General features: G+C 36.6%; 1 protein-coding gene across 9 annotated transcripts; it reads left to right on the top strand.

Moving 5' to 3' along the window:
- The first annotated feature begins 286 nt into the window (after positions 1 to 286).
- LOC122030598 lies at positions 287 to 9,628 on the top strand. Of its 9 annotated transcripts, none has more exons than XR_006125489.1 (6): positions 287 to 684; positions 2,025 to 2,181; positions 2,295 to 2,372; positions 2,652 to 2,737; positions 2,828 to 2,921; positions 9,302 to 9,628. XR_006125489.1 is itself a non-coding variant. In XM_042589806.1 (3 exons), exons 1-3 carry the CDS (start codon positions 478 to 480, stop codon positions 9,349 to 9,351), a joined length of 357 nt encoding a protein of 118 aa, XP_042445740.1. In that variant the 5' UTR covers positions 287 to 477; the 3' UTR covers positions 9,352 to 9,628. The 9 variants fall into 9 exon arrangements, 1 of the variants encoding a protein (XP_042445740.1); XR_006125488.1 differs by having other exon boundaries at positions 9,280 to 9,628; XR_006125486.1 differs by having other exon boundaries at positions 8,325 to 9,628.
- Positions 9,629 to 9,900: the final 272 nt, after the last annotated feature.

The raw sequence follows: 9,900 nt of genomic DNA, 5'->3' as shown, positions 1-9,900 counted from the left end.
ATAGGTTCCTGTTGGGATCAGATGTCTCCGAGTTTAGATTGGAGAACTTATCTTCACACTGTTTGCTCGCCAGCTTGCCATGCCCAAGTCTAGTTTGTCTCGCGGCGCACCAGAATGATTCTTCCTCGTCAAATCCGCCGTCCGTTTAGATTGGATCATGCTAACCCCGCGCGGGAATAGCTCCCCAAATTCTTACCGACTGATCTCCATCAGACGTCTTCTGTGTCTCTGCAGATGGCGGGAAAAGAAACACGCCTCGCCCCGCCCGCCCACCCCCACAGCCAAACCCTAGCTCTCGTTGATAAGACACTTCGCGGTTCACACCATGCCCTGGATTTTGGGAGGCCATCGAGAAGTCGCAGTCGCAGCGATCCTTCCTTCTTGACGATGAGGGGATTTTATGCCGGTTCAGATGATGGTGGTGATGAAACGGCGTGCGAGGCCAGAGATACATAGGGTCCTCCATGCCGGGTGCCGATGCCAGCCGCTCTAGGGCTCTCTCATCTGGGAAGCGGCTTGCCTGCAGTTACCAAGAGCACAGATGCGTGGCGTGCCAGGAGGATTTTGGTGTCCGTGGAGCGCCGCCAGTGCTCCTTTGTGGGAAGGGGGAAGATGGGGAAACAGACCGCCCTGGGTTTATCCGCCGAGTCCAAGCTGCAGGAAGCGCTGAATGCTGCCGTTGTTGTAAGCCTACCACACAAGCAGGATGATGACCTAGACGAGATTCTTGAATTTTCACTTATTGTTAGTCTGCCCTGCCACGATGGTCCCTTTGCTTACCTTTCACAATATCGTCATCACAAATAATCTGGCTTTGTGGTTTTTATGATTTTAGACAGTCTATACCAATAATCTGGCTTGATTTTAGGGTCCTACGGTCTTTCTTTGGAAGTTTGCATGCCAATATGCTTCTTCATTCCCTTTATTTGCCTCACACTATTGTGAGATATTTATAGTTCTCCCATTTTATCCCTACTGTGACTGTAATTTATCTACCAAATTACTTTATTGCACATGCACGAAAGAAGATTTTTTAGGAACTGTATTCTTCTTGGCCTAGTGTTATGCAGAGTCCCTGAGCAAAATGCTAATCATGATGCTTACAACAACTCATATTCCAAAAATGCAATTACTTTGTGTGATTCTAGTAAACATATCAGAACTTGTGTTTAACGAATATGCATTCTCACCCACAAATTTCAAGACAGTTCATGTTGAATGTCGGTGTTGTTAATTATGAAGCTAAACAGAATGCCCTCCAAGAAGTCATGGTTAAGCCTATCTCTATTGAAACACCTGATCTCCATGTTGTGTTGATGACTCACTCAGTTTTCATGGATCATAGTGTGAATTATCTTTTCTAAGGTGGACAACAGTAGCACCACATGTTCGACATTATGATTTTAAATTATTCCGTGATAGAATAGTCATTGAGAATTGTTGTATTTTTTGTGGTCAACCGTGCTTAAAAAGAATCATGCATATACCTAATTTATCAGCCTTAATTCATTATGTGTGCAAGCTGTAGCAGCATAAATCCTGGTCGTGAAGTTGTTTGTGTACTGTTGGACATTGTGCTTCAAAAGAAATCAACATGACTGTTTGTTCTTATGCTGATACTTCATTGTTTCTTTTTTAATCCTATTAGCTCTAATTATTCTAGCAAGATGTTGGGAAGGAAAACATACAACATAAATGACAATGCATAAATGGATGTGTATAGGTAGTAGAAAGAATAAAAGAACGAAATACTAACATTTGAGAGCAATTTTGTGATGCTCCAACCGATAATAAAGGAGAACAAAGGTGTAGATGGTGTAGCATGTTCAAAGACGAGCAATTTATTCTATAGATGTGCTTGCTGAGATAATACACCATTTTATCATATTCTCGAAATATACAAAAATTACTTGATTATGGAAGATTATATATGCATCATAAGACTATAACCAATGAAAACTTGTAAGGATAAAAAAATTACATAGTTGGACATTAAGAGCATGTTTCCTATGTGTCAATGACAGGAACAATTTCCCGGTCCCACTTTCCCGCAACAAGCATGATAGGGACTTTTGCAGAAGGATCTTGCATGGGATTTTATCAGCAAACAGGGAACTGAATATGTGATTATGCCTTGGGGATTTGATCTACTAAATTCTGTACCATGTTTTGGATGCCAAGGTATCCATGATTGATCATCAATGTTTTTCTTTTCCTTGCATCTTTTATCTAGTTTTTTCTGCTTGCATTATTTCTTTTACCTTTAAATTTACCTTAGTTGTGGCTGTTTTCAGGGCCATCAGGGTTGTGTCAATGCCATTGCATGGAACGCCAAAGGCTCACTTTTAATTTCTGGTTCAGATGACACTAGAGTATGTTTTCTAACCTATCATATCTAGAAGTATGATCTTCATATGCTAGACTTATTTTATTCCATTTTATTGTTATAGTTTACTAATATCATCCTACAATTTTGGATGTCATATTAAGGAATTAAATGTGATGGATTTTTAAGCGATGCAGTAGCTATGGTTGACACTTGACATTCCATTTTCCAATATGCTTATAATCTTAGAGCACTGTTTTCTTCATTGTACTTTCATTAGCCTGAGGAATAAAGAATTGAGTTTAGGCCTATTGACTTGCGGTAGGTGGTCGATGCTATGGAGATTAAAGAACTGAAGCACATCTTGCTTTTAACTCTTAGCTGATCTGCATTATTTAGTTTAACAAATAGGTTTGTTTTTGACGACTACCTACTTTTGTTTTTTATATTCAACTTTAATTTACTCCTGCAGATCAATATATGACAGGGGCTATTACATAGTATTGAAACAGGTCACAATGCAAATATATTTTCTACAAAGTTTGTTCCAGACACATCTGATGACCTAGTTGTATCAGGTGCAGGTGATGCTGAGGTATTGCTTAAAGTACATTGGGAACAAATTTTTCTTTCCTTTTTAGGGACTAAATTTTTAGTTTAAGCTGATTGTATGGACTTCCACTAAATATCAAGTAAGAATTTTCAGTTTATCTCATTCAAGCAGTAGGTCTGTGGAAGCTCCCTTAGAACCAGTAGCATCTTACAAGTGCCACACTATGAGGGTCAAGAAGCTAGCTGTAAGCTTCTAACTCAACAAACACTAGTATCTTATGTGAAAGTAGAATGAATCTTTCACAGCAAAAATCATACTTATTCTCATGTTAAATGTAAATCAGTCTTATATGTAGATCCAAAATTTCTGTCTATGGGAAAGGATCAGTAGCTTGGTCACGGATCTTTTTGAATTAGGATTGGGAAATCTCTTGAGGTTTTGAGGTCATGTTGGAGCTGTTAGGTTCTCAGGAATGGCCTATAGCAGTCAAGTTGAAGGATGAGGGTGTTCACAGAGATTCGATGAAGGCCGATTGTATATTAACAGGTATATATAAGGTTAATTATCTCTTGATCCGTCTAGACTTTGTTCGGTTTTTATCTGATTGATTGTCTATTAATAAATATATATAAAGTTAAGTATTTCTAGACTCGCTCGATATCAACTGCGAGCTGTTGGATGATTAAGTGAAGCGGTGGGTATAGTAAAAGAGGTACATATATCATGTTAGGTACACATGTGTCATCAATAGAAAGCTAATGCCTATAACTGATGCAACGGGTCATCTTCCTGAAGCATTGGTGCTATTATCTAAAATAAGTTTAAGGCTCGAAAGCTTGACAAGCATTAAATAGTTATAAGATTTACTAACCTCTACTCCGTGGAGGATCAACGCCATGGTGGGGGTCAAAGTCAAAGTCCACTCTCTTATATCGTCGATTGGTTGGGCAACCCACTTGCTCGATCGAAATAAAGAATCTTCAGTCCGATGTTATCATAGCTCGGCCATGCATCTAACTTTTGATGCTCTTAAGAGCCAAGTATTGGCGATGCATACGTCGAGCGGTCAGCTCCCTTTGACTTACATCAAATCAGAATCGGCGAAGTGGAGTCACGACTGAGCAGATTATACTCATACCAGGCTTCTCGCTCAGCATTGTAGCGTAGCTCGGACAGTGGAAGGTTGGTCGAGCGACTCTCTGTTGGTCGAGTGACTCTCTTGCTCTGTTCAGTAACAGACAAAAGGAGGATTCGGCGATATCCTTTTGGAAACCAGAGCTATCGACATGCATGCATTGGGAAGCATGTACGCGCGCTGTAGGAGTCCTATATAAAGAGGTCCAAGTTTCGGCGGAGCTACATCCACATTACTATTGTTATTGTTCTTCTACTTCGCTCCATTGCTTCCATATCGTTGATGATTGACTTGAGCATCGGAGAGTTAACGTTGTGTTGAGTTCGGAGCGCAGCAGAAGACATATTGATCACGAATGTTTTTGTGGTACATATAGTTTTACACAAACAAATAGACAGATAAGTGTGAATGATCACGAATGTTTCAGTCCTTGATATGTGTGAATGATATCACAGACAAATAGACAGATAAGAGCTCCACGTGTGACTCCTCTAACGGTATCTACGCGCACTAGGTCACGAATTTGATATGATTTGTTAGGTGCTAGCCTCTTGGATCGACAAAGTTTTGGAAGCATTACCGATCTCTTCCGGTGGAAGGTCAACGAAGAAGAAGTTGATGAGAGAGAAATTGACAGAAGGAATTCTACATTTGAATCTTTCTGAGGATAGCTACTTATAGCCTTCAAGGAATACAAAGAGTTAAGTTCTCAATAAATTCATCATTTATGATTTTCATTAATTAGGAAGATGAAGAGTTATAGATTTTATAAATTCTTCATTTATAACCTTTATTATGATAACTCTTCAAATTTTTCATTAATTATCATTATGATGATTCTTTGAATTCTCCATTAATCATCATGATTATATGACTATTCGAATTCTCTCTTCTTCGTATCAAATAAATTCATATTTGATCTTGATCTCGATTAGCTTTTGATACTAATGTTTATGTCTATATGCTATGTGTGCAGCCCTCTAAGTTTTATATACGAATTCAGTATAAATCTATACACATATTAAGGTAATCGTCTAGCAACAGTTTTAGGTACTCGACGTGATAAAATTAATATCAATCATAAATTGTAAACCACTATGAACTGATTACTATGTAATTCAATCTCTTCATCTAAGTCTACATCCCAATTAATTCGGTACACTATGCATCATTATCAAATTAATTGTTTTACTTGATTTTCAAGATATAATACTACTCTTGAATGATAAATCATTCTTCCTATGGTTATGGATTTCGAGTCACTGATATCTTTATCAAACAGCTAGGATGTTAACTCCTAATCCAAGAAAGTGATGAATCTTTTATTGACTCAACACTATCTTTTTACGTTTTATCATACACCCAACTATCGTATTAATCATAATTCGATTAAAAATTACTTTTAACGGTGTCAAAGCACATAACTCCACGCATATGTATTTCTAAACTCAAGGCACTCTCAAGTACAATTTGGATATCCATCTCTCGGTCTATCTCGACCTAGTCATACTCAGTGTTGATCTAGATATTCATGTCCCGTCTAAAATCAAGGACTATTTTAAGATTAATATACCTTTTAATTTGTGAGATTTTATCATTAACTATATATGTACAGAAAAGTAAATAATTAATAATAATTATTTATTTTTATTAAATAATTATTCACAAAATACATAAGGAGTGTCTTGACACACAAGTGCATACACTAACAATCTCCTATTTGCACTATTGCCAAATAGTATGGACTCTCGGTCTTACGCTCCTCACATGGGTCTCATGTTTCTGTAGAGGTAAGACCTTTGTGAATGGATTTGCGATATTCTCGCTGGTATCTACTTTGCTAACCAACACATCACCTTTTTGATCAATCTCTCTAAGGAGATGATACTTTCTTAGTACATGTTTGGATTGTTATTGAGACCTTGGCTCCTTTGCTTGTGCTATGGTTGTATTATTTTCACAATATAGTACAATTGGATCAACAATGTTAGGAACCACTTCAAGCTCCGCTATGAAGTTCTTGATCCACACAACTTCCTTTGCTGTCTCTGAAGTTGTTATGTACTCAGATTCAGTTGTTGAATCTGCAACTGTCTCTTGCTTGGAACTCCTCCAACAAATAACTCCACCATTTAGACAAAACACATCTTTGTAGTGATTTTAGATCATCCTGATCTGTTTGAAAACTTGCGTCAGTATATCCTCTGACGACTATTTCCTTGTCTTCTCCAAAAATATTAAGAACATGCTCTTTGTTCTTCTAAGATACTTGAGTATAGTATTTATCGCAGTTCAATGACTCTTCATAATTTGATTGATATTTACTCATCATGTTTAATGCATATTAGACATCTGGTCGAGTGCATATCATAGCATACATTATGAATCCTATAGTCGAAACATAAGGTATCTTGTCCATTGTACTTCTTTTTTCATGTGTTCTTGGACACACCGAGATGCTTGTTTTACTCCATAAATAGACTTATTGAGTCTACATAACTTGGAACCTAAGCTCTCGAGTCTCTCTATGTATCTGATTATCTTGAGTACATGACACTCAACTTGGATTCCTTCCTCCAGCATGGTACGAAATAGTGCTCGAGAGGTTTTATACCTCTCTACTCTCGCACTCTCTTGGAAGAGCTTATGCAAGTGCTGATCAATCTCCCTAGCACTCATGTTCTCATGATGTCTCTATAACTCGAGAGATATAGAAGACAACATGATACATTGCACATCCAGTGCATCTTCCATATACTGAGAATAATATGATTGATCTTCCTCAGAAGTATTGGGTGTAGATGATTTTAGTGGTTCATCTTCGAGCACGTAAATTTTTCTCTCGTATCTTAAGACAATTTTCAATTTCCTATATCAATCTAGGTAGTTGGAACCGAGGAGGATATTCTCTTTCTCGATAATGCTTCGTAGTGATAAGGTACTTCTGTTTGCCATCTAAAATTTAAAACAGAGTTTCAGTATTTATGGAATATATTTAATAAAGGTCTTTTATAATTCTTATTATTTTATTCAAATCCAACAACCCTCGCTGTTAGAATAAGGAATTGATTAGTAACAATTCCTAATAGGATTGAAACTCTGAATCATATAGAATGCACAAAGTTGAGCTGTACCTACATGCTATATTCATCAAGTAGGCTTTAACTTGTTAATCACAAATCTATGTGATTTTCGGTATGGTCTTGTTGAACATTATATTCTCAACACTTTTTTTTTTTAACTCAACCCGAACCCGACCTGAACCCGAGTTCAACCCAAAACACCTCACCCCGAACCCGACCAACCCGATCAATCCTAACCCGACCCATACAACCCAAAAATCCCATTCAAAATGATTTTTTTGGGCTATTTTTCCTATAATTTTTCATTTTTATCTCAATACTTCAACATTATCATACAAACATGATATTAATATATATAAAAATATCTAAAATTTTAAAATAAAATTTAATTTAATCCCAAATAAATCCACAAAACCCTATATTTAAGTCAACCCGGGTCAATCCGAACTCGACCCGATCCAACCCGAAATTTTTTTACTCTCCAACCCTCCAACCCTCCAACCCGAACTCGACCCGAATTCGAAAATGCCCAACCCGAATCTGATTTTTTTTTCGGGTCGACTCGGGTTGGGTCGTCGGGTCGGGTTCATTTTTGACACCCCTATGTGTGATGTTTGATTTGATGATTGTGTTGAGGTTTAATCGCTTTTCGAGATGTTCTTGCTTCGGCTTGTGATATTTTTTGGATTTTTGCAGGGATTTTAGGCATTTAAGATAGTATAGGGTTTTGTTCGGATTTTTTCAAGTAGTTTGGGATTCTAGATCAAGATTTTGATGGATTTTGTTGGATTTGACGATGTTTTGAACCTTCCCATTGCTCTCGAAAGTTTTGGACAGATTGTTGGTGGATTTAGTCTTGATTGATGATGCTTTTGCTTCTTATTGTTTCTAAAATTTCTGGACAAATATTTGTTTGGTAATTTAAGCTTCGGATGGTGAAATTTTGCTTCTCCTTGTTGCTTTCGAAAGTTCGAGCAGAGTTTTGTAAATTAGGCTTTGATTGATGATGCTATTACTTTCTTTATTGTGTTCGGATCTTTGGCCATGTTGTTGGTGTGTTGACCTGCATTAAATGCATTTCTTGATTCTCATAATTGTTTCTGCTATGTCGAACAAATTTTGGATGTAATAGGATGTGAACCATACTAGACAGATTTAGGAAAATTGGGATTTTGATTGATGATTTCCTTATCATGACTTGATACTTGTTTCTTCTTGTTATAATAGAGGATGATGTAACAGATGGTGAGTGGATTGGGGATTTGTTCCAAGCTTCTAGTTCCAAATGGTAGAATGTGATTTGAATTTTGATGTGTTCTTGCCTATTGTTATAGATTTCGAACACTACTAGATAGATTTGATAGTGAACTGTTAAGATAGAATTTGAGTAATTTCGATTCGAGTATAAAGTTGTACTTATCTCTTTCATGTTGGATGAGGTATTGGACATATTTAATAGTTAGTAACACCTTTGATGTGTTCTAGTTTGTTATAACAAAGATTCATATTTTTTGATACTATGTTTACTTGTTGATGTTTTCAATATGTTTTAGTTAATTTGAATTGAGTGGTGTCTGTTTTATCTTGGATTTGAGTTAGAGAGAGTTGCTAGAATTAAAGGGTGTGTTAATCTCCTCATGATTGATGATTTTGGTATTTTAGATTTGATACCATGATTTCTAGCGAATGCTTTCCATGTGTGCTAGTTTAAACTACATAACTTGGAGAATTCGGTTTTGGTTTCAATGAGTGTTGGCTGCGGATTTTGTGTGGATTTAACTTGTTGCTTTCTGCTTATTTGATTAGTTGTGGTTTTAGTGTGTGGATTGCGTGCAGGTTGATTCAATGGTGATTTGGGTTCTTTCGAGTTAGATATGGTTCTTACTTTGTATATGCATGTTTTTATCTTCTTTCAAGGTAGGCATATTTATAAAATGAATATAATGTGTTATGGATACAAGTATAATGTGTATTGGTTATGTTTTTTTTTTTGTGGTTAATTGGATGGGTATGAGCATATGTGGTGACAATATAGAATAGGTGTTTCGGGATGAGTTTCGAGGAGGGTCCGAATAAATATGATTGATTGATTGATAATGTAATTTATGTGTACTAGTTACTGTTCTCGTTATTTCATGGATGTCATATTTTTAATATTGGATTATATTTGTTGGGTTTGTAGATTTATGATGTTTATGTTATAGTTGAGGGAGATATTTCTAAGGATATGATGGAAGGCATGCGAACGGAGTAGACGAGGAGGCGGGATGGACGCATGACACATTGTTTAGATATCTTAGGAGTGTTGTAAAGACATTTGTTTCCTTGTGAGTTTTTTCTTTATTTGTATGAGTTGTATTAGTGTATTCTTTGTTCTTTGTTTTTGTTAAACTCTTTTGGTTGTGATGTTACTATTCATGTTGGGTATGGTGGTCCATTTTGATGGGACTTTTATTATGGTTCCAAGTTTATTCAAATTTGTTCAAAAGGTCTTTTGGGAGTTCTCGGTTGAGTCGTTGATAATCTATAAACAAGGGAGGAGGGATTTCATATAGACAACTCTTTCTTAGTTGTTGGATTACTCTGTCAATCGAATGAGTGAGTTTCTACAATTCATCTAGCATATTTCTCACAAAATTTTGGAGAATTTAAATAGGCCTTGTGCCTATTGTGCCAGTGCTCTTCCTCTTAACTCACCCTAAACTATGTGATTGTTGTAATTGTTTCGGCAGGGTAGTTTTGTGAGTAACATCTGAGAGGATTTTATCTTTTAAAGCCCTTTCAATGCTAAGTGTATAATTAA

The sequence above is a fragment of the Zingiber officinale genome, chromosome 10B (genome assembly GCF_018446385.1).
Source record: "Zingiber officinale cultivar Zhangliang chromosome 10B, Zo_v1.1, whole genome shotgun sequence".
Taxonomy (NCBI): Eukaryota; Viridiplantae; Streptophyta; class Magnoliopsida; order Zingiberales; family Zingiberaceae; genus Zingiber; species Zingiber officinale.
The sequence above is the reverse complement of the archived record's forward strand: the minus strand, read 5'-3'. Positions and strand labels throughout refer to the sequence as shown.

What these genes read in the sequence shown, in the direction of transcription:
- LOC122030598 (XM_042589806.1), top strand. Translation starts at nt 478, where the DNA reads ATGCCAGCCGCTCTAGGGCTCTCTCATCTGGGAAGCGGCTTGCCTGCA. An exon ending in CGCTGAATGCTGCCGTTGTT is followed by an intron (nt 685 to 2,294) that starts GTAAGCCTACCA and finishes GGCTGTTTTCAG; the next exon opens with GGCCATCAGGGTTGTGTCAA. An exon ending in CTGGTTCAGATGACACTAGA is followed by an intron (nt 2,373 to 9,279) that starts GTATGTTTTCTA and finishes TTGGGTTTGTAG; the next exon opens with ATTTATGATGTTTATGTTAT.